This window comes from Pezoporus wallicus, unplaced genomic scaffold, assembly GCF_028554395.1.
Source record: "Pezoporus wallicus isolate ANWC-B61680 ecotype Strahan unplaced genomic scaffold, APGP_CSIRO_Pwel_v1 scaffold_7402, whole genome shotgun sequence".
NCBI classification, from domain to species: domain Eukaryota; kingdom Metazoa; phylum Chordata; class Aves; order Psittaciformes; family Psittacidae; genus Pezoporus; species Pezoporus wallicus.
Genome location: NW_026641037.1, coordinates 891275 through 917941, shown reverse-complemented (window position 1 = coordinate 917941; position 26667 = coordinate 891275). Strand labels below are relative to the sequence as shown.

Here is a 26667-nt window from a genome sequence, read left to right as displayed (position 1 = left end):
ATCGTGAGAGGGGAATGCAAAAGCCATTCAAGAATTGATGGCTGGAATGTGATTTTTTTTTGTTTGTTTGGTTTTGGTTTTTTTTTTTGTTTTTTTGTTTTCTATTACTTCATGTATCTGCTCACAAGTAGAACTAGGTTTGCCTTGAGATTTTTTCTCACTTATTTCTTCTTTTTCTGTCCTTTTCCATAGTATTTCTTTAGCTTATCATCTCTCACTTCCCATCCTGCTTAACTGAGTACATACTTTTCCATAGCATACAATTTCTTATTTGATTTTACCATTTTAGATAAAAAGAATCATTCAAGCTGGACTTGTATGCACTCATGTTGATCTGCAACATGCGTAAATAACTGATGAATATCTAAGCATTCATACTCTGAACAGTTAGATGCATTTTAGGTATATTGAACCTTGCATTGTAAATCCTCAGCAAAGAGAAAATGTGAATTTACTCAAAAGCCATTGCACTGGGTGATGAACACATGCAATGATAGGGGCCACTAGGAAGGTCTGGGTGTGAGACCCAGCAGATGAGGAGACTGACATTCATGTATCATTAAGGGGGCCAGGCTGTTTGAAGAATGCCTTTATGTTTGGTTTTGCATCCAAATGGTATGAGGGATTGTCACATGAATCTGTAACAGTCCTAAACCAAAACAGAAGTTTTCAGAATTATGGATCAGTTAAGAGAAGGCTGAAAGCCTAGCATTCTTTAGTGCTTAATGGACATGCTTAGATAAAGTAACTAAAAACTACTGATTAAGGCACAGTTACACTTTAACAGCCAAGCACAATTGTGCTTGGGAGATTAGCCTTTGTTTGGATCAATGACATTGTTGTTGCAGTTTGCTAAAAAGAAAAAATACACATGGCTCAAATTTCAGAGTTAGATGGTTTATTTAAACTTACAAAATTACTTATTTTATCAGATAATCCACAAGATTCAGGCTCCTTATAGCAGTAATATAAGGTCTAGAAACTATTCTCATCAGTCAGGCAGTATATGAAACACAGAACAAAATTATGATTTTTGCACCAAAGCAAGCACATTCTCAGGCTAAATGGGAACAGATGAATAAATGTGGTGAAAAGAAGGAAATAATAAAATTATTATGAGACTACTCATCAAAAGAGAGGGGCCAGGGCCCTGCCATAAAACCCTAATAGCTATTGTCAGGATTTTTGCATACATCATGGGAAGGGAATGTTTTAAGGAACAAACTGGAAGAAACTAATTAAATGATTTTGTAAATGTTTAGGTAATTCCAAGTGTAAAAAGGAGCATAAGAGTAAGCACAAGAACACTCAATGACAAGCTAATAAGACCAGGAAAACTGGTATCACTATTTTGGTAACTGGGGAAGGACAAGAGAAGTGAGGAATCACTGCTCTGCAGAGACCTGCAAGTATAAATGCATAGCTAGGGAGTGGGACCCAGAGGTGATAGAGGCTGAGGGGAGGTGTTTCCTGACAGCAGCCCAACTTAGCGATAGATGATTGCAAACACATTGTGGACGAGCAGCAAAAAACATCTGTCCCAGCTAAAGAACAGAATTTTGTAGAAACTGAAATACAGGCTAACACACACTTTGTTAAAATTAGATGTGTTCAAAATAAGATGTGTTTGGACTTGTTACTGTTTTATGAATTTATATTTGCAAATGAAACCTGCAGTAAAGTGTGTGCTTTGGAAATAGGGCCTCCACCCTCAAGAGTTTCCATCCTAAATTACAGAGCCTTGTATAATCTAGCCTGCATGATCCGATGAGATATATGTCCAGAATTCTTGTGCTGAATAGAAATACTTGAGCTAATTAAAAATGGAAGAAGTCTAATTGTAGCAGTACAGAACTCAGCATGGGTCATTTACTTTGGGAAGAAAGCCTGCTTTAAGCAGTTTAATATGCATACAGTGCTTCAAAGTATTGTCTTCACTTGCATTTGGCTTAGAACTTGTTTGAGATATGAAAGTCTTTCCTTTGTTTCAGTTAACTTGTCACAAATGAGGAGATGGCAACAGACACCTTTTGAGTAACTCACCCATCTCTACATATCTGGTATTAAAAAAGCCTTATCCTGCATTCCTTATACACTACACTTCCCTCTGATTCTGCAGAGCATTCAGTTACTGGGAGAATTTTCTCCCAGGCAAAGAAGGAGGGAGTGTTCCTTTACAAATTTGCAATGGTTTCTTAGGCTGCTCCACACCTTCCCTTAAAGTGGCTTTTCATCCCACTGGAATGGGATGAGCTCAGAAAGCTCATGATGATGTTGTACCATAGTAATCTTATCAGTGAGTGGTCAAAAGGACAGTGCCCCATTCTCCAGATATGTCAGCTTTTAAATGGTCACATCCAAACACATCGCATGAGATAATCTCCTTGAGAGGGCAGGGGATACAGCATACCTCAGGTTTCACAGACCCTACCCTTTGTGTTTCACAATCTTGGATACGTACCATTTATTTATTCATGGATGACTGTACTTTTGGCAGAAACCAAAAGGTACAGCAAACTCAGTGTAAGAAATATTAGCAGACACTGGAGGACTTGCACACTTCAGCCACAATATAGCTGTAGTGCTTCCACACTTCATCACAGTTGCGCAAGACTGCCAGTATGCATCCATAAAAAAATGCCAGAAACACCAGGGTGAGCTGGGTGTGATTTACTAGGAAAGCTAACGAAAAATGTTCCAAAACGTGAACCAGCTACAAGTAGCTGGGGGGGGGGAAGGGGGGGGGGGGCAGGTCATAAACCCTTTACTACCCTTCATTCATCCCATGCAAACTTTTTCAACTCACAGACTTTGGTTCCACTGCCAAGGGGAGCAGCAGTCTCCATATTTGGATTCTCTTACACCTCAAAGCATCTCAAAACCTTCAAACCTCCTAAAATTGTTTTTAGTGAACAACCTATATGAGTTCTAAATAATGCAAAAAAAAAAAGCTTGTCCAGGAATAAATTATGCTTACGATATTGTGGATCATGTTTTTAGCACAAGTAGAATTCCCCTTTGTTATGCTCTGAAAAACAGACAATTTTGCTTATTACATTATTCAGCCAAGTAGTCAAAAGATCTAAAATTCCCCATAGCAGGATGAAGCTGTCAAATGCCTTTGTAACTTCCTTGATATTGATTTCACCATGCAACATGTGATGGGAACCTTCCCAAAATATGCTGAGTAGTCAGAGTGATTCTTTACTCCAGGTGCAAAAAGGTAATTTTAAGCAGTGGATTCTCTATCCTCTACTTTCTCTTCCTAAAGGAGCCCTCAGGTACACTACTTATGCAGTACAGAAGACAACCAACTAGCTCCAGGAGCAGAAGATCTAATTAAGCCTGGGCTGTGTGGATTTATGTCCTCTTGTAGGCTCTCTTGCAGCTAAACCAGAACATTTATCTCCTCAGGGATTAATCTTTTATATCTTATCAGCCTTGCCTTCATGGGGGCACCAGTATGGTCACTTTTCTCTATATCACTGCTTTTTTTAATTAAACTTTCAGGCATATAATTTCCTTGAGAACCTGTGCCTCTGTCCAACTTCACTGACATTTATTTAAAGCTCAGAAATTATTCAGAAAGATAGAGGTCTCCATGGGCAGATGAAACAGGCAGGGCTTCACTTCTTTAGGAGACCAAGCTCTTAGAAAAATCCATTTTTAAGTACTTGATATTCTGTAAAGTGAATAGAATAGAGTTTATTTATTTATTTTGAATCATAATGTGAAATATTCTCTTCAAGTCAATGTGAGTATCATGTAATTTAATTTGATAATCTGGAGAAGGGACTGTGTGCCTGAAAGCTTATTATCCTTTTTAGCTAGATCAACTGGTCTATTTTACTACTTTATTTCCCCCTCAGAACTTGCTGCTTGTCTAATTAGAGACCCTGGTGCACTCTCATTAAATCTCTCATGGAGTGTTTCTCCCTGAGGAAATCCCGAGGCCAATGAACTAGATTAGGATTTATGATAGACACATGATTAGATTAAACTAGTGGGAGAATTCAATATGTAACATACAAGTGCAAATGTTCATAAATGTATTGATCTGAAATGCCACATTTTTTAACACTGAATCATTTTGTTTAGAAAACTAATTTTCCCATTGTTGCAGACATTTAAATTTTGGGGGGGGATAGAAGATGATACTTTATATTGTGCCTAAATCATCAGAGTGGACAATGACAAGTCTAAATACTTGCTCTCCTTTTAGAAATGTAGTCTCAACATGACTCAGGTTTTAGCCTGTGGTAATTACTGCCAGTATTCACAACAGCTTCTATTGGGAAACCTCTTGTTTACTATTGCAGCAAATTCACCTGATGATTTTTTTGTCTTTGAATAATATATGCATGAGACAACACGGTACATCTGGGGGCTCTTCTTGCTGCTTCACCCTTCTATAACTTGAAATTCCTGCCTGTTTATTAGTAAGAACTAAATGTAAATTTCTTACGTGAGTTATTTGGCATAATAATTTTGCCCCAAGAGAAAGACTCACAGCTGACCCTTACCACAGCTTTTTCAGAGTGCACAACTGGGACGTTCACTTTGCCAAGGGACTACTGAGGCACAGAGTGATTAAATGACTTGCCCATGGTGAAAGACTGTGGTAGACATAGGGGAAAAAAGATAATCTAGCTATCTAAGCAAGCATCCTAACCACTGGAGCATCCTATGTCTGCTGACATTGCTCAGAAGGCAGAAATAATGGAGTTGGATTTTCTGGGGCTGTATAACCAATAATTAGATGGTCTCTTTTCTCTTGCTTTTAAAAGATCAGGGACTATTAACTTTTCAGTCTTAGTGCTTAAACTGTTTCTGTGGCTGATACAGTTCGATTAGTCTTCCGGTTATCAATCCTTCATTGCTTTAATGGCATTCAGAATACCAATTCACTCCTTTACCCATCAGGAAATCTGCACAGAAATTACATTTGGATTTTTTTTATACATAGTGTAGTAATTATTAGCAACTTTGTGCCACTTCTGTAAAATTTAATCAAATATAAATTTATCAATAACAAAATTTCAGGTGGCTTTAGTACAGGCAAGACAGGATCCATCAAGATCCTGCTTGCTTCAATCAAGGAGCCAATCCCCCCCATTCTTCCCCTTTTTATCCCTCACCCCAAACCAATGGGGATCAACACTAGCTTCCAATGCTCTGACTGGACAGCAATGCAACGGTGCAGAAACAAAGAAATCGGTACACAGAAACCTGCAATAGAGGGACATCAACCTCCACCTTACAGACAGCACTGTGCCTCATTGTGGTCTGTGACTCGACAAGGAGCAGATCCTGTTAAAACCTGTTTGGAGCAATTGGTTCTAGAATGCAATATCTCACAACTATTTCAGATTCATAGGTTTATTTGTAGGAAACAAAGAGTTTAAGATCTAAAATGACTACATTTTTACATGAGAAATACATCCACAGAGCATTTATTAAACCCCATGATTTATCATAGCATGACTTGGCTATTTTACATCTTGAGAAAATTACTTGATTTAAGCATTCTAAGCACTGGTCACCCATTTTGTTTCCACATGCTAAAATTCAGAAGTTCAGCTCCACCTTTTTCATCATTCAACAGCCACACTTCTCAACTGAATAACTTGAGTATACTATCACTGATAAAATGCAGCGAGTAGTATCTCAGAAGCATCTGTGGGTATAACAGTAGAATTTAATATTGTTGTAGTTCTTTCTAAATATTTACTTCTAAGAGTTCTCCAGAATCCAGTATTTTCAGATTTAGTCTGTCCAACAAAATACATTGATTGACATTCACCAGATCCTAATTTGATTATAGAAATTCTTACAGTGTTTTGCTTTCCTTCGAGATGGCAGAAGTCTCCTTTAATCTGCTGTAGTGTTTTACAAATACAGTTAGCCTTTGGAATGCTTCAGACAGACCTTCTCCTGTGATGGCACAACAGGGCTGCACATACCAATTCCTGTCACTGCAGTACTTCTTCATGTTGAATCTCCTCGTTATTTCCTCAGCGTTCAAAGCCCCAGGCAAATCCTGCTTGTTAGCTAGCATGATGACTGGTACCCGTTTTAGAAATTCATTCTTTAAAATGAGTTCAAATTCTTTCTTTGATTCTTCCAGATGTTGCTTATCAGAGCTGTCCACAACATACAGCAGTCCATCTGCATTTTCCAGGAAATTGCACCAAGCCTGTCTCATTTTCTGTTGTCCTCCAACATCCCAAAATGTCAATGTAATATCCTTCCCAGTTTCAATCATATCAACATTAAAGCCAATTGTTGGAACTGTTAGAAAAACATCGTTAGACTTGAACTTGTACAACAGCGTAGATTTCCCAGCAGAATCAAGTCCTAACATCGGTATATTGGCTTGTTTGACTGTGGATTGTTTGGTGTGCTGGAGGCCCATTTCTGCTGCGGTCGTGTCTAAGCAGCCTTTAAAGCTGGAATTCAGTCTCTTTTGTGAAGCCAGTTTTTCTCAGTAAGATGTCTTTCTTCCTCTATCAGATGAAGCACAAAGAGTGCGGAACAGGAAGGGGAAGAAGCAGCTTTGCGCTATGAGAAGTCAATGAAGGCTCTGTACAAATACATGCTGGCTTTTATCAACTTGATAATATGCAAACAGAATTTATGAAGGTGTACTGTTCAGTTCCAAGCCTGTGTGGGTGGAACAACTATGAGTAACGTGCCAATTGGTCATAAGCACAAAGGTTATGCAGTTTTCGAACGTGTTTGAACAGTGAACCGCACCTCCATGAGACTTAAGACATTATATTTTGTGTACAGAACCTGCAGCAGCCTGGTTGTGATCCCTAACCCCAAGGGCCAGGGAACCGCTATCTGTCTGCCCTGTTCCAGAGAGCCCAGCGTCACAGAATCATAGAATCCCAGGTTGGAAGGGACCTCAAAGATCATCTGGTCCAACCTTTCTAGGCAAAGCATGGTCTAGACTAGATGTCCCAGCACCCTGTCCAGCCAAATCTTAGGAGTGTCCAGTGTTGGGGAATCCACCACTTCCCTGGGGACATTATTCCAATGGCTATTTTCATTGTGAAAAATTTTCCTCTTGTGTCCAACTGGACTGTCCCCAGGATTAACTTGTGCCCATTGCCCCTCATCTTTTCCATGTGACTCCTTGCAAAAAGGGAGTCTCCATCTTCCGTGTAGCTGCTCTTTCAATACTGGAACATGGTATTAAGGTCTCCCATGAGACACCTTTTCTTAAGGCCAAACAAACCCAGTTCTCTCAGACTTTCCTCATACGGCTTTCCAGTCTGTGGATCATCTTTGCGTCCCTTCTCTAGACCCTCTCCAGCTTGTCCTCATCTTTCCTGTATACTGGGGACCAAAACTGAACACAGTATTCTAGGTGCAGCCTGACATAAAGATAAAAGATAAATCCCTTAATGTCCACATCTGCATCTGTTCTCAAAAAGAAATGAAATATAAACACAGCCAGTGAGGAATGAGAATCTTTTGTTTTTTCCATACTTGTTAACCCACAGAATGACAAGGAACCTGATTTATTGATGCATCTCACCTTCCAGCAGCAAATTAATTTCAGGTGGTCTCTAATGTGTGACTACATGAGCACATGGACTCAAACAAACTGTAAGACAATTCCACTGATAACTGCTCTGCTCTACCTGTCTGCCTCTACTCTGCCAGCTGCTCTTCCTGCCCACCCCTGAAATTGTCTTAGATTCCACTGTTGGAGTTGTAAACTGGGCAAGTTATGTTTGTATGGACAAGTTTAAATGCACTCGGTCTGATGGAGCCTAAATAGAGACCTTAAGATCTGGTCATTACTGAGATTCAGCTACCTGAAATCAAGGGTTTCTGTTCACTTCATTGTGCTCTATTCCACTGTTGCCTGCTGATCTAAGATGGTTTCCCTCAGGAAAGGAACCAAAGGGGGAAAGCAACAGTCTTGATCAAAAGATTATTATTTTTTTTTGACTGCATTCTAAATAGTAATCATAGAATCACAGAATGGTTTCAGTTGGAAGGGACCTTAAAGCTCATCTAGTTCCAGCCTCCCTGCTATGGCCAGGGGACCTTAAAGCTCGTCTAGTTCCAACCTCCCTGCCATGGGCAGAGCACCTTCCACTATACCAGGCTGCTCAAAGCCCCATCCAACCTGGCCTTGAACACTGCCATGGATGGGGCAGCCACAGCTTCTCTGGGCAATCTCGGAGTTGCTGTGCCAATGTCTCACCACCAACCTCTTAGTAAATAAAATAAGAATAAAAAAAGAGGAGATAGGAAATTTAGTCTAATATCATTGAATCCATATTGAGCCTCCATGTTATTGACAGCAGACCTATGCTGGGCTGGCTTGATGCATCCTGAGTACTACAGTACTGTTTTGCCCTCATACCCAGCTGCATTAGTATAAGTTACCACCATTTGTCTTTGCTGTAGAAGGTACATAATCAGCAAAAAGATGTGAAGGTCTCCTGGCCACATGAGCTGCTCATGGGTAGGGTAATCATTTCAATAGTTACAACACAGGTTACTCAGCTATCACACATGTTGCATAAAATAAACCTCAGTCTTGACAGACAAGTTGTAATCTAGTTTCTCTTGAGGCTGAAAGGGTTGTACCAGCAGTAACCAGGGGCAACAAAAGATTACTGCGACATACTTACTGTTGTGAGTTCTTCATATTTAATAACATGGATAGATTATGTGTAGAGTTCTTTTCAGGAGCAGGTCAGGATGTATTTAGCCAGGGAAGAAAGTGTATGCGTTTCTTTTTATGTTATGTGGATGAATCAAAAAATGGGGAGATAGGAAACTCTGTGAAACACACTGTTAACGCAGCCAAAGGAACCAGAATTCCCTGCAAAACACCGTGATGTTTCCTTGAAACAGAGCTGTCTTGATCAAAGGCAAAACCTCCCTCCTGGGCCAGCGAGAGGATAGATGACTTGCTTCCGAGGGACTGTGCTTCAGTTCTCTGCACTGTACATTTGCTCCCGCTGTATTTTGGTATTTATTTGATATTTATAGTTGCATAAATATATTTATTATTTCATATTTATGGTTGGAACTGTTATTAACTCAGATGATTGCCTTAAAGAAGTGATTAAGCAGTATCTGACTTTTTTATAAGCTAATTACGTTTACTTCTAGGACAGAACTGCTTCTGGAGACTCCGGCTTCATAGTTTTTAACTGTACCTGAGTCAAACCTGAGTCTGGCTCAGAGCGGGATTTTGTGATGCAAAGCCACTCCCAGAATCGATTTCCTGCGTTGCTTTGGAGTTTGTACACCAGGAGGAGATCAGAGCCAAGCTGTAGTCAGCTGCACATGATGGAGCATGATGCAGCCTCCTGCTTGCAGGTTCTGTATCTATTTGCACCTGAAGGTGAGCGTTTGAAAGAGTGAGAAATCTACCTTTGATTTGTCCAAAGGTGTATTTGCTTTACCGGGGTGAGGCTATCTTGCTTATGTAGGGTCTGACTAAACATTCAGTTTAAAACCCCCAAAGTAATAAAACTGGGACAGCTGGTTTAGCATCGATTATTCAAACTCAAATTTTGCACAATAAACCTTTCGTAAACTCTGCAGCTTTAACGGTAACCTGTGTAGGTTCCTGGGCTGTCCAGGCAGGATATTCCACCACGGCTGCACGCTTTTGTAATGTGACAAAATGTAATACAGTCACTTAGGGAAGCTGGGGGTGAGCCCTCGCCATGATTAATGGCAGTAGCTAAGGCAAGAGAACAAGTTCCATTTGAAAACGCCCCTCTCTTCTTTCCTGGAACCTACAAACTTCAATCCCACAGCCGACTGTGCTGTGGGTACGGTCTGTAAAGAGCAGGTAGCCGTCGGAGCGCCCCTTCTGAGGGTGCGAGCGCAGGCCCGCCCCTGGCCTCGCTGCGGGGAAGGCGAGGCGCCTCGTCCGGAACGCCCCGGCGCGGCTGGTCTCAGGCCCTAGGAGGGGCTTCCCGCGCGGCTCCCGGCTCCCCGCTCCGCTGCCCCGCCGAGGAGGCGGAAGAGGAGGCGGGCGTTCTGCGGTGCCTGCCGCGGCCACACATCCCCCACTCACCCAGAGCGGGGCCGCCCATCCCGAGCCGGAGCCGACGCCGTGGCTGCGAGGAGACGCAGCCGCTATCGGCGGGAGGAGTGATGCCCTGCCCCGCCTGGCTGGCGGCCGTGCGGCGGCGGCAGCCCCGGACGCAACGGTAACGGCTGCGGCGGGCGGGGGAACGGGAGGGGGACATCGCGTTCCCCAAGGCGGGGCGCGGTAAGGCTGAGGGGGCGCGCGGCCTCCCGGGCAGCCCCGCCATTGACAGCCGGCCCTGACGGCGGGTCGGCATGCAGCGGGAGTTGCTAACGCATGTGCTCAGCTGCAGTTTTCATGTTGGTCACTTTTCTCTGTCAGCATAATCTCAGACTCTTACCGTGTAGGGCCAGCAAGCTGCGAGCTTGGAAGCAAATGAAAATATTTCCCTGAAAGCAGCAGTTGTTGCCCTTGCTTTGCTCCTGCTGAGTATCCCTGAAAGGCAAAAACTGCCAGCAGAGAGCGTCTGGAAGTGCTGGAGGACCTTCCACGTTCCCCAGCGGCTGGAAGGACTGCAACTGCGCCAACTCCAGGCAAAATCGCAGCTTCTAGACCTTACGTATTCAGACTCATTGCTTTGGTTTAAGCATTTGAAATAGGGAGCGAAGAGTACAGCCCTTGTGGAGGGCTGTGCTCGGGTTTCTCCTTTGCTTTGCACTTTTGTTCTTTTTGCCTCTATTTGCAGAGTGCTCACTTAATGATGCTGGAGGATGGCTGCCTCCATGTTGAATTCTCAGCGCTGCAAAACCAGCTGTCTCATGTTTTAGGGAGTGTGGTTTCCACCCCATGACCATTCTAAAAGCTATATTTTGGTGAACCTGTGGTAGCTTGCAGACTGTTTAGCCTGTCACTGGAGAAATGAGACCTTAAGAAAGAGAACCGCAAGGTTTGTGGAGACAGGACTTTGGCCTCCTCGAGAGTCGCACAGCAAAACAGCGCTTTACGCTGCTTGTCCTCGATGCCCTGTGGCTGTTTGTAAGGATACAGACTTTTTAAGATTCCATCTTGCATAGTGTGAGCAAAGGACAAAAATTGATGATTTATTTTCCCAGATTTTTTATTGTGTAGCAGCTCATGTCGTGATTCTGTTGTTCAGAATGTCATGTAATCAGTCTTTTTTGCCAGTAAAAAATCAAAATACTTATAATCAGATTTTTTTTTCATTAGGTAGTCAAGGACTAATCAAATTTTGATGTAATTTACTTTAAATCGATCATCAAACCCCGAGAAATGTTATTTATATAAAATCAAATACTTAAGTACTGATACAAAACTAAGGTTGTTTTCTTTGAGTACGTGTTTTTCATATTGTTAACTGAGAGTCAGGTTGGTATATATAAAGAGAGAAGAACTCAGCATTTTTATTACTTTTTTCTTTCCGTAAAACTAGGGATTAAATACCAGACTGGCAACTCTGAAGGGTTTTTTATTCAGTTAGAATCAAAGTCCCTAAATGCAGTTTGAACAGCCTCAATGATACTTTCTTTTGCACTATCAAACTTCTGTTTTACTTGCATATGTTTAATCCATATGGAGAAAAACAAGTGAATGAGCATGAAATCTCTAAGGTTTTGTGTTTTTATAAGGTAGGACATCAGTCACATTAGGAAGTTCTTAATAACGTGCTAATCTGTGGTTATATTAGGTACCTTTAGTGCAGGGTTGACTCCTGATTGTCACTTGGTATTTCTTAAGTAACTCAGCCTTGAAAGGGATCAGTCTGAAATTATTTTCTTTAAATAGCTATTTGCATAAAATTGCTTTAATGCATTTTAAGTGATGTGCTTTGTGTCATCAGTGAAATGTGCTCCAAATGCTTCCTTTAAAGGATCATTCATTTAAAGTCAGATCATACCCAGAAATACAAGGCAGGTGGGCTCTGGCAAATCAAATTTATCTAAATTCTAGCATGCTATCTTGGGGTTTGGATTTATTTATTTTTTTAATATAAAACATTTTAAAGCCCTGCAGTGATCTTTGTAAAGATAAGTTAAATAGTAATTAATTGTGCTGTGAAATTGAACCCTTCATCACCCTTACTGTGGCTTTGTGGATACTTTATAGCACAGGATAAACATTATTACTGCAAACATTAGAAATCATTTGGAACTCCCATGGTAAGACATTGTAATTATTTTGTTTTCAGGAGTACAGTAAAAGTAAGCACTGCTAAATGGAGGGTGCAGGCCTGAAGTTCTGTTTTTACATTTAGTTTTGGCAAGACAAATTGGTGTATCTAATCCTGACTGTGTAGTAGTGTCTTCAGGGGTTTTTACCTGTGCAGTTCAGACTCTGGACCAAGACATGTGTCTGTAGTCAAAAAACGGCTTTGGTTTGTCTTCGTCTCCAGTGCCGACTGTGGTTTTTGGTGTGTGTGGTGTGTCTGATGGAGCTGAGAAAATCCATTGTTTTTTCGGCAGATGGGTAGGGGTTTGCATAAAAATAATGCAGATGGAATTCTTCTTCTTTAAAACCTAAGTAGATGGAAGTAGTAGGATTTTGTAGTGTCTTGTTTGTTTAAATGGAAAATATTAATTTACAAAATTTCTGTAAGATTTGAAATTCATGGGCTGCGGTGGATTCCCTGCTGCTCCCATTATGCCATATGTAAAGCTGCCATGACAAAGTTGGTTGCAATGCCCCTTTACTCAATCTCTTAGAATCATAGAATGGTTTAGGTTGGAAAGGACCTTAAGGTCATCTAGTTCCAACGCCTCTACCACTTCCTTTGACACAGCCCAGGATACAGTTGGCTTTCTGGGTTGCAAGTGCGCACTGTTGGCTCATGTTCAGTTTCGTGTCGACCAAATAATAAGCACCTATTAGAAAATAAACGACTGCTGTTCAGTGTTGTGTGTTGTGAAAGTAGCCATTTCTTTGGGCGGTGTAAGAGCTGACTGTCAAGATACATTTGTGTTAGCATGTCTGTGGCTGTGATGTTGTTCATAAGGAAGCTGATTTTTCTCCTCCTCCATCACCTCTTCAGTCAATTTAGAACAAGTAGATGTTCAGCTGTTAAAAAAGAGATGAAATATTTGCTTGTACTTCTCTTTTTACCTGCTTTCTTGGCCAATTTGCTGCAGCTTATCAAAACCAGTAGGAATTCCTTGCTTTAAAATAAATCACAGTTTTTTGAAGCCTCTGAACATCAACTTGCTGAGCACTTTGTAGCAGTTGGGTTTTGTTCAGGGTATTCGTCCCTCGAGATTTAATTGAGTCAAAGAGATTGTGCTGAGATATCTGAGGTCACAGTGCTTGCTGTGTGATCAGATTTACGTAGGGGGAATTTCCAGGATGAAAGTCATGAGATCTCGGTCCACGCTGTGCTCAGGAGTTGCTCAGTGCTCTGCTTATACTCATTTCTCAAATACAGTAGCAGTTCCTGTTATGCAGGGTGCCATATGTAACAGCTGGACCAACGGGTCTGGTACTTGTCTTCATTATATTACAGCATATGCTCAACTGACACTTGACAAGATAAGAAAAAGATAATATTTGAATAATAGCATTCTGAAGACTACTTTTCAATTTCTTTTTCAGCAAGAAACGTGTCTCAGGACTCGTGGTACGGATTTTGAAGGTCACTGACGCACTTCTGCAAACCGGTTGTTGCTCAGATCCAGTGAGTGTTGTGTACATGAGACCATTAAAATGGATTTTTTTGTTTCTTGTTGTATTTTCTGTCACAGCAATGTGGTACGTGGCTTTTTCTTCCAACACTGTGATTAAGCATACAAACCTCATGTATTTCTATGAATATGAACCAGTTTACAAGCAACATTACCTCTTCACGTTGCGGGAGCGCTTGAAATGCAAAGACATAAATCCATTTCTGGTCATCTTGGTGTCTTCACGTCCTGAGGACGTGACGTCAAGGCAGGCCATCAGGATGACATGGGGGTCTCAAAGCTTCTGGTGGGGACATCGAATTCTAACCCTGTTCTTACTAGGTCAAGATTCTCAAAGAGAAAACAATGCTGCAGCCCTGTCAGTAGAAGACGAGAGCATCCTCTATGGTGACATAATTCGCCAGGATTTTATGGACACTTACAACAATCTTACCTTGAAAACAATCATGGCATTTCGGTGGGTCACTGAGTTCTGTTCAAACACTAGGTTCCTCATGAAGACCGATACTGATGTCTTCATCAACACTGCTAACTTGATAAAATTTCTTCTGAAGCTAAATTCGTCAGAAAATATTTTTACTGGTTATCCTCTCATTGATAACTTTGCCTACAGAGGCTCTTACCAAAAAACATACATCTCGTATGATGAATATCCATTCAGGTTGTACCCTCCGTATTGCAGTGGGATGGGCTATATCCTAGATGGAAAACTGGCCCTGAGAATTTATGAATTGATGAGTCATATCAAACCTATTAAATTTGAGGATGTTTATGTTGGAATTTGCTTAAATCTGCTTAATGTGAACATCAGTATTCCGGAAGATAACCAACAATTCTTTCTTTATAAAATTAATTTTGACATCTGTAAGTATAGGCATTTGATTGCAGTACATGGCATTACATCAAGTGAAATAATCAGGTTTTGGCAGGATTTGTCATCAAACATTTCAGTTATTTGTCTTTGATTCTGTGTGAACACATAAAGTGAAATGTATTTAATGTGAAAAGGTCCAGGGCAACAGCGAACAAAACCACAGCTGCAGAGATGGCTTCAACTGAAGGAGGGCTGCGCTGCTGGGGCAGAGTGCAGTGACAGCATTTCTCTATGACTTTCTGCTACTGTGAAATAAAGTTAGGAATTCACAAAGCGCTTTTCCATGTACATACCCTGTGCATGCAGGATACTTTGGAATATACCACCCTAACTTCCTCTGGTGCTTCTCCATGTGATCAGCTATAGCTACAGGGGTTCTACCTGAATCATCTGGAGTATATGAAATGTCACCAAGGAATAATGCTTATGCTAAGAAACTGGGTTTGGAGATGCTTCCCAGATTCCTGCCTGGATTGCTTTAATTGGCTGTACAAGTACATCATCCTTTGCCACTTTCAAGTATTTGTTCTGTGTTCATTATGAAGCTTCTGCTGCCCTTTTTCTTTCGCTATATCACCACTGTAGTTGTCCCAAGAGTTTACACCTTCTTATTTAAATGTATCACATCTGAAATTGCTCTGGGAGTGTTACAAGCCTGTGGACCTTGTGGGGTCTGCAGAAACTGATGGGAAATTCTGGGAATGGGATGCACTCTGTGTGTGTGTGCCTATAGATGGATGAAACAGAATTACCTTGGTGTCATCAGTAATGTTTGTAGCCTACTAGAGGGCTAGATGCAGTGGAGTTCACATGCAGTTTAGTTACTAGACATCTCTAACACATCAGGATAATCAAACCTCACGTATGTACACACCTACATGTGTGTACTTCTGCATGGGAGTTTTCGAACCACATCAGGAAGATTCAAATATCATCATTTATATTGTGACATTTTTTAGAACCATCTCTCTCTAAAAAGAGCTTTCTTCAAATTTTAAAATTAAAAAGATAAGAAATGCTAAGATTTGTATTTCATAAAGAAGACAAACTACTGTATCTGTAAAGACAGGTATTTTAATCACTTTATTCATCTCAGCAAGGCCAAGTTTTCAGTAGTTTACACTTCTAATAGACAACACTACAGAATTTGCAACTGCATTAACATAATTATTTTTGACACATCCACTACACAGTGAAGATACTATAGTTGCATCCTGTACACCTAGAATGACAGAGCACTGCCACCTTGTTTGTCCTACAGCTAGGATGGTACCGTGTATTTACATTTGGCTGTCTTTCAGATAGTCTCTTAGAGACAAATTAGAAGAGGTACAGAAACCTCTAGTACCAAGTTGGAGGTTTTACCAGTTTTTTTGTTACATTCTGATTATGGTCAGTATTGAATTTTGCTACCTTATCATCTACTGCACATGGGCTTTTGGTGGAATTACGGGAAGTGTTATATTTTTTAGATACAAAAATGAGGTCTTGGGGACCATACTCTCTAAACAAGTATTTCAGATGTCACTGTTTTAAGAATGTATGTTAAGTAGGTCAACACTTTTCAAAAAATAGGTATTTTTTTTTGTTAAACTAAATAGCTGAAGATACAGTATTGCATAATGGAGGGAAGAATGCTCTTCTGTTTCTCAAAACAGAGGTAAAACCACAGCTGTTCCTGCAGGTTTAGGATCTTTTCTTTGATTGTTGTACTGTGATCAGATCCCGAGAGCTCCGTGAGAAATCTTTCACTTGTTCTTTCATTGTTTATACATCTTAAGGAAAATCAACCTGCTTTTTTTTTTTTGTTATAGGCCTTCCATGTTAAATGTTAAGAAATCAGTTATTTGTCACAAGAACACCGATGCTACCACACAGTTTGTATTGCTTTTTCAAAAGAAAATAAAAAATGTAATTATGAGAGACACTGCAGTCTTCAGAAGCTGGCTGGCTGAAGCAGCCAGTGCTCCCGCCGAGAGACCCAGAACCCACAGTCACAGAGAGGTGGCTGTGGGCAAAACACAGCCATCACCAAGATGCCAAGCAAGGTAATTTTTAGTATTTGTGCCTCACAATGATAATGCCAGTCATAGATTACAGGGGTTTTGCTCATACACAGTGACCTGTTTATGCCACCTGAAATTATCATGTAAAGTGACATCAATTCTGCAAGAAATGTACGGTGTAAAATATTCCTGCTCTTGTTTTGGTTTTTTTTAAATATTTTCATTTCCAAATCTGGCTTGTATTTGAGTCTGACCTTATTATTGCTTAAAAGACTGTAAAAATTCACAACTAAGCTCTAATGTTTCTGTTTAAAGCAAATATCAGGGAAGTTTCTAGTGTGAGCAGCCACGCAAAAGGTAAAAAAAGCTTAAGAATGTGAAGTAATACAAGCATTGAAGTCAGTGGTGGGCCCAAATTTTATTGCGTTTGCCTACAATATTGTACTAAAACTGAAGCCTAAACCACAGGCTATGAGTTCTCCAAATACTCAGATTCTTTTTCTCATGCAGGCAAGTGGTTCAGAAAGCTGTATTAAAGCAGAATTCCAAGCAGTTGTGACTTTGATAAGGAAAAGCATGGGGCTTTCCGACTGGAAAAACTTAATGACAATCTATTGGTCAAAATGCTTGGAACTGCTGCTGGCTGGATCAGAGAAGGGGTTTAAAATGTAAAATTTCAAGCCTGTGCTTCTTGTACTTCTCTATTCCAGAAGAGTTAGAAAGTCAAATGCTTAAATGTTTTGTGTGCATTCTGGAACAAACAAGTTCAAAATCACCAGTGAGACAGCATGTGCTGCAAACTTCGGGGTGTTATTATCTATGATCAGTATCAGCAGAACATGACAGATTGGAATATATTTCTAAGGTTTGTCTCACCTTTTCTAGTTACTAGTAAAGCATTTCAGTGACAGTTCATTGCAAAGACCTCACAAATGCCTGGATGCACAATCAAGAATGTAAATTTATTGTATTTCTTTTGAATTTAAACTAAAAACTGATAAAGGTTAACTGAATGACGTGACACTGAATTCCTGATCTATCAGTTATGTTAGATATATTGAAGGAGTTTGGGAGGCAGAGCTTTGCTCTGCAGTAGTGAGTAATGCCTACATTTATTATGGACTTTACAGTTTGCCTAAGACAGAGGTGGTAGGGCAAAGCTTTCTGCACTCTCTGTTAAATTAAGGTCATCAGGTTTTAATGCAGATACTGTGTATTAGATTACTGTACTATACTAGATGTACTGTACTCTATTAGATGTACTGTACTGTATATTTTAGATTGGATATAAGGAGGAAGTTCTTTACTGTGAGGGTGGTGAGGCACTGGAATGGGTTGCCCAAGGAAGTTGTGAATGTTCCATCCCTGGCGGTTTTCAAGCCAGGTTGGACAGAGCCTTGGGTGACATGGTTTAGTGTGAGGTGTCCCTGCCCGTGGCATGGGGGTTGGAACTAGATGATCTTAAGGTCCTTTCCAGCCCTAACTATTCTGTGATTCTCTTAAGCTGCAAACCACAACCAAGTGCAAGTGCTCTGGGCAGGAAGGAAGACGTTAAAATGAAGCTAAGCAGGTGGTTGGGTTTGGTTTTCATGTATAGTTGAGTTCGTATTTTGAAGAAACCTGAAACTGTAAAACAAAACCAGACCTACCCCACTCCACTTATATATTGGGTTTCTAAAACTCCTAAAGCCCCGTCACTTCACAGGACTAAAGAATACGTAGTCTCTCTCTGAAATGCTCTGTGTGATTCTTAGATAAAGGTAGTATTGACCTGCAGCTCGCAGGAGGAAATACTACCTGTAGTACAGTTTGCCTTACCTGCCCTTACGGGATGTTGTGACTTAGTTTTCCTTCTATAAAATAAGGTCTTAAAAATAGAACATTTACTCCCAGCACCCTCTCTTGAGATGGTTCATGTATCTGAGCTCTGCCTGATGCCAGTCTTCTGACAGTTGCTGTGCAGCATGTTAGTTTTCCAGACCACACTGATATGAGTGACCTGCATGAGGTTTAGAGAGGCCGGCATGTGGGCATCACATCCATCTGGTTGGGCTGGGCTGGGGCTCAGCCCAGTACCCTGCCACTCCTCTCAGCCATGCTGGGCCTGTAGCAGTCCTCCACCTAGGAGTAAAGTGCACTCTGCCGTGAGCTGGCAATACAGATAAGATCTTAAACACAGGTCTGGCTTGGAGTGAATAAATGTTACAAATCAGCCTGAAAAGGCTCTTAACCTTTGATAACGCAGCCCTGTTGCACTGAATGGAAGCTGTCCTTCACCAAGATGGAAGCCTAAATGTTGCAGTTTTGTTATCTTGGGTGTTGTGTAGGATTTTTGTTAGTAAAGCTCTGACCTGCCCTTTTAGAATTCTGAATGTGTGGTTCATTTTCCTAATGCATCCATCTCAGTCATTTCTGAGGGAGCATTTCCAGGTGTGCTGGGTAGAAGTGGGTTTACAGTCGCTTGGTGTATCCACACAGTCTGGGTTTTAAAGGTTTTGCAGACCCTGCTCCTGTTCACTTTGTACTTAATGGTTACACCATTGTTACAGTTTGCCATGTTAAAGGTAAATGGGTTTGAACTTTATAAAAATTGATTGTACTTGTAAATCCAGCACAGCTAAGCACTGCTTACGGTTTGTACTGAACTTATGTACCTAGGAGCGATGCACCAGAGAACAGCAGAGAGATTCAGTATGGATTGGAACTACCTTCAAAGAACTCTTCCCAAACTCTTCCTGTGACTCTTAGTGCTACTAAGATGAAAGCAAGCACAGATAAGCACAGTTTAATCTGTATTGTTCTCACACCCCTGCATATGGTGTATGAATTGCTGGGGAGCAATGTTTGACAGCCCTGCGTTTAGATTTCTGAAACATAACCAATTATTCATTTAATTAATGTGGTGGAATGTGGGCTGGAGTAGAGTTCTGAGCATGTGTGTCCCTAGAAGTACGGATGCGTCTCCACAGGACATTTAAGAGAACAAAAGGTTGGCCATTTAAATACAGAAAAAGTGCACTTTATTTATTGCTCAGCTAATTTAGTGTTTTCCTTGAGCCTGAGCAGACAAGACCAAACCCAGGAGCTGACCTGCTCCTGAACCTGGGTTTCAAAACTTTACTCAGGAATTGCTCTTGATATGAACCACTATTTACAGGTCTGGAAAGGCTTCAGCTGCTTTGACTGCACACATCGTGAATAACAGAGCATCTAACTCATCTTCTGTAACTAGAGACAGCTGATACCGAGAACTTTCGGTTACCTAAGGGAAACCGTAAGTAAAACAGCTGCTACCCAAGCCTTATATGGTCAGCACTATATAAAGAAAAGTGATTTAATCTCCAACTCAGTATTAACTTAATTGCATATATCTTTTCAGGTACAGGTCTGTGGGTTTAGAAAGGTGACTTATACTGACAACACTGAGGGGCAGCAGCTCTGGTCTTTGCAGTTGCCAGGCTTCAGTCGAACGTTCTACATTTTAACCTCACAATTTCATACAGCCAGGTTTCAGGCTGGAGGCGTAAAAACCTGCTTTGGGAAGCGAAAGGCTGGTGAGGGGGTTTATTCTTTTGTATAATCACTTGCTAGATGTTTCTCTGTGTAAAGTATCTGATACTATCGATATATTACTGTTATTTGAGGCAAACATGTTACATACTCTGAGGGCAGCTGAGCAACATAACTTCCTTATTTTCAAGTCCAGCATTAGTGTTTACACAGGAAACCCTGTTGGTTCAAGCTGATGCAGTGCTTTAGTACTAACTTCTGCATTCCAAATGCTTCACGACTATTTATTTTTAAATTTTACCTTATGTAAATGGCATAATACTGTAATGATCTTAGCAGTGGGTTGGTACTGACCTTATGTTCACAAGTTAGTAGGCAATACCTGCTGCTGGATGGAATTTGCTTTATAATCAAAACATTCTGCTCAGCAAAACGGGCTCATTCATTTCAAATTCTGCATTTTAAGAAACTGTAGGACCACAGCAGTCCTCACAGCATCTTCTGTGACCACCCCTCCCCTGTGAGACAGGATCAGTGTGCTCAGACCACTAGTACTGGATGTTGTGACAGAAGACACAGCATTATGTTTCATATGAAATGAAATAGCATCTCCTGCCACCCTGGGGCTAGGGATGGATTCTGGCCTCCCCTAAGCTTGATTGCTATGGTCTGTGTAAGCTGCACTGATGCCAAAGGTTTAGATCCCACAAAAAATGCATTCAACGATGTGAAGGCAGCCATGCCGGTGGGTGAGCTGGCTGAGGACACAGGGTAGGACTGAGAGGTGTCCCAGCTTCTTAGTAGCTGAGTATCTGCGTTTCTTAGCTGATACTTAGCCTGTGGATGCACTTGCACAGCCTGCACTGCTTCAGCACTGCTGTAGAATCCAGGCTGAGATAGCGGCTCTGCATCAACCTCACAGCAAACTTCTGTGCAAAGGCCCGTAGGGTCTTCACATTTTTCACAGCGACTAAGACAGCAACTTCTGAGGCCCGCTGTTTGGTTACCATGCTCAGGCCAGCCACTAGACGGAGCTACGGTCTCACATAACGAGGGATCCCCGAAACCTGGGATCCCCGCGATGGTACCAGGAGCTGCGCAGGGTGAAGGTTACATGGAAGGTCCTATGGATGAACAGCCTTTCAAAAAACCCACTGGTATATGGCAAGAACGATACACTCAATGGTAGTCTGTAACCAGGAGGAGAAGCGAAACGGTGGTAGCTTTAAAATGTACTACATAAGTTAAACTGCAGTATCACTGGGCAAAGCTCAACTTCTTTCAAGTAGTGGATCAGATGACTAATTACAAGGTGCACTTTTTCATATTGAACCATATGAAAGATGCTCTTTGGCAGCAACTTAATCCAGCAGTTTTCTGCTATGTGATACTCTTACTTGCTGAACAGATGTCACCAATGGGGCTACTCAGGCTTAAAGCAACAAAACCCACCCATGAGCATGTACAGCAAGAGGGAGCTCTCAGATGGGTACAAGCTGCTTTAACCAAAATGTCTCTCCCTTTTTCTGGAGAGGTGCCCAGGCAGGAAAGCAGCCTGGAGAATGGTGTGCTGAAAGTGTTCCCTCTCTGATGCTGCAGCACATTCTGACATACTACTTGAGCGTACTTGGGGTGTTTCTGGCTACAGTGTCTGGTTACCCTTCCGGATGTAGGGTACAGATTAAGGCAGTGGAGGATCAGCCCCCATATTGTTTAGGCTGCATAAGCAATACATACATTAATTAATCTCATTGTCCAACAGTTGCATTTATCACAACAGGATTTGGCACAAATCAGCATGACTGGAAAGATACCAGTGTCTAGGTCTGGAGTAAAAACTTCTAGCAGGGAGCATACGTAGGCACTGCGCGTGTATGTGGAAGCCTGCACAAGCCTCTCATCTCTGCTAAACCTTCATCTTTAAACCTGAAGTAGCTTTAGCTAATCTTTTTAAATAACAAAACCAAAAGCATCTTTACCAGAAATCATTGGCATGAATGTCTTTGGCCACGAAAGAGTTATTAGAAAGGTGGGAGTGTTGCAGAAAAAACTGAAGGTGCTAAAACAGCTGTTGCTGCAACTGTAGATGCTGGAAGGCTGAAATAGGGCTGATGGGGTAACTGACTGGATGGGCCTATGAATGACAGGGTGAATGAATCTGGAATAAATATTCAGATGAGTCTGCAAAACAGTTCTGTAGTGCACTGTGCTGTGTTTTCCTAAATCCCATGAGCATGGCTTACTTCCAGAGCAAGCCACCCTCCCACTGCTTCCCCACAGTTCTTTGGGAGCCTGTGAACATGCAGGATTCCTGACACCTCATTCTGTGTATCTTGAGTGCCGAAGCAACCAGGCAGTGAGCTGTGCTCCAGGGCAGGTCAGCATCTCTCAGCAGCACTCACTAACCTCAAGCACATGAGCTGCAGGAGGCTGAGTGGCAGCTGCGAGCCTTTTGTTCAGTGGTGTTAGTCTACTATGGTTTTTTGGAGCTGACCATTGTCCCAGTTCCAACTTCTCAAATGCCTGCGATGGATTAGCGGTGATGTCCCTGCTACACAAGCATTCCTCTGCTTTAGGGTTCTGTAGGCTGCTGGGTCTAAATCTTCTGTTCCCTGGGCAGCTGTTTTGACAAGCGTCCAGCGGTGTCCTCCAGAGAAAAGCCAGTACAACAGAAACATCGTCTGTGAAGGAGAAAGGAAAGGCAAACGCAAATACGCACCATGAGCTCTGCCCGGAACAGTTTCGATACTGCTGCTGTAGCATTACTGAGTACATGATTAAGCACTCCCATGAAAATATCACACAAGGATTTAATTTCACAGCGTTCTGACCTCAAATACCTTTTCAAAATAAAATAACTGAAGCGCGCTGTCATTATTAACATTTCCCGTTAGCTGCTCAATTTAACCTCAAAGTTGCATTTAAAATTCCCCGAATGCACTGTTCAAGAGATTTAAGAAGTCCGCAGCCTTCGTCCTCCAGGGAAGGAGCGGTGCAGGCTGGGGCCTGCCGGTTTTGGAGGATGCTGGACACTTTCACACTTCTGCTTTTCACTTGTCTGTTACTTGGAGTCAAGGGGCTCTGCCCAGAGTCTGAGGTGAGAAGAGGCTGCCAGAGGATACGATACAATTTGAACAGCACTGGTAGTAGCTATAGATCTGACTAAGAGTTGTGATAACTCTCCAAACAAATGAAAGGAGGGAAGTTTCCTGGGGAAGAGATAACCTAGGAACAAAAATTAAAAGACTAAGATGGGAATTCCTGCTCATGCAGAAATTTGTCCTCTTTCATTTCTGTCTTGAGATACACACCTGCTCAGCACAACCACAACACATCATGGTATTCTGGGGACCAGCAAGCCATTTGCCCCAAAATCCTGTGGGCGGGTGATGAGAAACAGGTGTCTGTTTAACCAAGTCATGTTATATCTTTACCCAAGGAACAGATGATGTTAGTTAATGCATTACATCCCTGATTCCTCTCAGGATGCAAATACCAACAGCCTCCATCACCTTGAAGACAAGAGACCAGCAGATTGTCCAGGACAACATTTTGCAGGGAGGGAATCCCCCGGGTTATTATAGAACACAATACCAGTAAAGCAGGCATCTGAGACACTCGCCTCCACCTCAGGCCGTGGCTGTTCCTCAGCACACAACTGCCCTGCCACTCTGCCACCACTGCCTCTCGGTCATGAAGCAGGCAACTAAGTTACCAGATGTAGAGCAAACTCTTGACACTCATTGTTTAAACTTACAGTAGTCACAGATTCCAAAATACAATTAAATACTGAAAGTTAGATCTAAACACAGTTTTATCTAGACCTAACACAAGCTTTTATCTCTTCAGTGCAAGGCCACTGCCTGGCATTTATATGCCATACCGAACAACGGTTCTACGATGGTTTTTCCCCTGAATTAGCACCACTGATTAATCTGCAGTGGTACAAAGAAGTCATTAATAGCCCTGACTTCCACCTAGGTCACTCTCAGGAATGCCCTATTTTCATTAGTTTTCCAAACAGTCACTAACAAAGTGAATTTTACCTTGCATTACTTTCTTTACATGCCTATGAAAAGTCCATGCCAAAAAAATAACATGAGTTTCCAGGAATGACCAACATTCTTCTATCACAGCACAGCTATTTTTTGATATAGAGGGTGTCAGACCTTAAAGGTATTTTGCTGAAGTTTAACATTAGCTGGTTTGAATACAATATGGCATAGAAGGAATGTTACCAGAGTAATGCACAGACTGAATAAACGTGGCTTCAGGTAATTCAGTAGCTACACCTAATCACATGCTTGGTGGGGATTTATTTAAGGGAAGGGTGAGGTTAAACAAAGCAAGAGAGCCAGTTCTGTGGTAGCTGGCTAATATTTGGCTCCTTTTCCTCTTTCACATCAATACCAGGCCAATAATCACAAACCTTTTCCTATACAACCTTATCACTGCAGATTAAAAAAGAAAAGAGATGAGAAACATGACACCGTCGTTCTGAGGCGTCCCACCTATGAGTGAAGAGTAGCATCACTCCTATCATTTGCTGTTAAATGACAGCACAGCCCTGACCTGGCTGTGTGTCTAAATGAACCTCTGACTGCTAGAAATGAGAGGAAAGGGGTCAAAGGAAAAGTCTACAAAGGATTTGTGAGGAAAATTCTGAAATGGAAGATTACAGTTAGCTTCTCAGGAGCAGCAAGGTCACAGAAGACAGGTACATGTGAACAAACTTAATTCTTATAATCACTCAGAATGTATTTGTTGTATTGCTCCTTTTGTTAAGCAAAGAACAAAGACCGAAGGGATCTGTTCCTTTTGTGTAGAATCTTAATGGTATTTACTAGAGCTTTCTACTATGTTTAAAATTTAAGAGTTTGGTTTAAGTTCAGAGCGAGGCAGAGAACGACTGGTAATTACTGTTCCTCTGTTTTGCTGCTATTCCTGAACTTCACCACCATCACTGTTATATTATCGGGACATCCTCTGTAAAAGGACTGTAGAACTATACTCTTTGCACCGAAGTGTGGTTCATCCAAGCGTTCCTTGATGAATCGAACAGCTTCCTCATTGCTGAAAGCATCCCACAGACCATCCGACGCCAAGATCATGAACTCTGGCTGCAGTTTGTCCAGGTCAAAGGTAAGAATATCTGGGTCGGGAATGACAACATTCAGGTTCTTCAGAGGGTAATCTCCCAAGGAGCGGGACATGGCCAGGATCCCCTGAACGCGCCAGGAGCCATTGAAGCTGATAAAACCACCTGGAGGGAAACACCAACACTTAACGCAGGTCTTTTCAAAGTTAAAGCATTTCTTTGGCTTCCTGCCAGACCCACCCAAAAAATTCACCCTGCATATTATGAGGCATATGGATGTTACACATCTCAAAAAGCAGGAGATGCCTTCATGTAGATCTTGGAGTGCTGCAGGGAGGAGCTGGGTTGCGGCTGCTACTGCTGCTGCCGCAGCTGAAGTAGAGAGGTCAAGAAAGGTTCTGCTTCCAAACACAGCAGCTTCATGCTCTCTACTCCCCAAGAGAGACTGACTACTTACTGAGCACAGGTATTCCTGTACAACAGAAAGCCTTACAGCAGTGTTAAAACAAAAATAGTGAAAGCAAATCTTTACATTCATGTGTCAGTAAAAACCTCCTTTTTCTGTGTAGTTCATGTTTTTCCCATTTCAGATCTGTGAAGGAAACAACACTGAAAACACGCTGCAGCAGGACTCACATCTCACTTTAAGCCATAAAGCAAAGAAGCAAGTGCAAGAATATTTATAGGCTGTTCTGTTCAACTGCCTTGAGTGAGCTGTGTCAAAAAGGACCAAAAGCTTGTGAACAAACCAACCACAAAATTTTACTTCAAGACAGAAGGAGGCCATGTGGGATTTGATGGACTGATTTTACCATCACAGTGATTAAGGCTACTTCTAGTTGAAAATACATGGTTTTATTTAGGGGTTAATTATAGTGAGACACATTTTACACTGAAATTGGTGACTCTGACACAGCCAGCACCTGGTTGCTACACAGTTGGGTTGTGTCAGGGAGGGAACGACACAGTATTCAAGGTCCAAGAGTAAAATTGAGGCGCCTTCAATTCCCGTGCATACCTTGGCGTGCCACTGTCTGCACTGTGCATAGCAATATTGCTATATGTGACATCCAGTGACTCGACATGGAACATTAAAATGTATGACAAAATGAGGTGAACTGTCATGTTTTATATCAGCAAGCTGTCTGCTTTGGTGTTCGTTTAAATGTCTTTGTTCTTTGTAGTTATCAGCATGCTATTTGTCAGTCCCCTAAATCTTACAAGAGCATTTCCATTCCTGTTTGGCTCATCTGATCCATAAATTCTTTCTGCTTTCAGGTGAAAATGTCATGATTTGCTGTTTTTAAAGCTTGGAACTTGATTTGTGTTAAAAACAGCAGAAACAAAACCTTTTAGCTGGATGTTTTCGTGAATATGGAGTCTCTGTTATGAAGGCATTTCATTCCACAGTCAAGAAAAGGAAGTACTTGTGAGCTGACTGCGACTCCTCTTAGATACGGAGTCAAACAAAC

General features: G+C 41.6%; 3 protein-coding genes across 5 annotated transcripts in view; 1 reads left to right on the top strand and 2 right to left on the bottom strand.

Annotated features, from left to right (window-relative positions):
- Nucleotides 1-5444: 5444 nt before the first annotated feature.
- ARL14 (ADP ribosylation factor like GTPase 14) lies at nucleotides 5445-13978 on the bottom strand. Its single transcript, XM_057421831.1, has 2 exons — nucleotides 13863-13978; nucleotides 5445-6506 (listed from the first exon to the last, which is right to left on the bottom strand). The coding sequence occupies exon 2, from the start codon at nucleotides 6413-6415 to the stop codon at nucleotides 5831-5833; it is 585 nt and encodes a 194-aa protein (XP_057277814.1). The 5' UTR covers nucleotides 6416-6506; nucleotides 13863-13978; the 3' UTR covers nucleotides 5445-5830.
- B3GALNT1 (beta-1,3-N-acetylgalactosaminyltransferase 1 (globoside blood group)) lies at nucleotides 10101-15334 on the top strand. The gene is made up of 2 exons (XM_057421836.1): nucleotides 10101-10199; nucleotides 13619-15334. Exons 1-2 carry the CDS (start codon nucleotides 10144-10146, stop codon nucleotides 14670-14672), a joined length of 1110 nt encoding a protein of 369 aa, XP_057277819.1. The 5' UTR covers nucleotides 10101-10143; the 3' UTR covers nucleotides 14673-15334.
- Nucleotides 15335-22887: 7553 nt separating this feature from the next.
- PPM1L (protein phosphatase, Mg2+/Mn2+ dependent 1L) overlaps nucleotides 22888-26667 on the bottom strand; it is a 105806-nt gene continuing 102026 nt past the window's right edge. For all 3 annotated transcript variants that reach the window (XM_057421816.1, XM_057421818.1, XM_057421817.1), the window contains exon 4: nucleotides 22888-25360. In XM_057421816.1, coding sequence (XP_057277799.1) covers nucleotides 25014-25360 — 347 coding nt within the window. In that variant the 3' untranslated portion in view covers nucleotides 22888-25013. The remainder of the gene's footprint in view (nucleotides 25361-26667) is intronic.

Bases quoted from the DNA above. Each gene is read 5' to 3' on its own strand.
- B3GALNT1 (XM_057421836.1), top strand. From the start codon at position 10,144: ATGCCCTGCCCCGCCTGGCTGGCGGCCGTGCGGCGGCGGCAGCCCCGG. The intron at 10,200-13,618 runs GTAACGGCTGCG...TTTCTTTTTCAG, and splicing joins CGGCAGCCCCGGACGCAACG to CAAGAAACGTGTCTCAGGAC.
- ARL14 (XM_057421831.1), bottom strand. From the start codon at position 6,415: ATGGGCCTCCAGCACACCAAACAATCCACAGTCAAACAAGCCAATATA.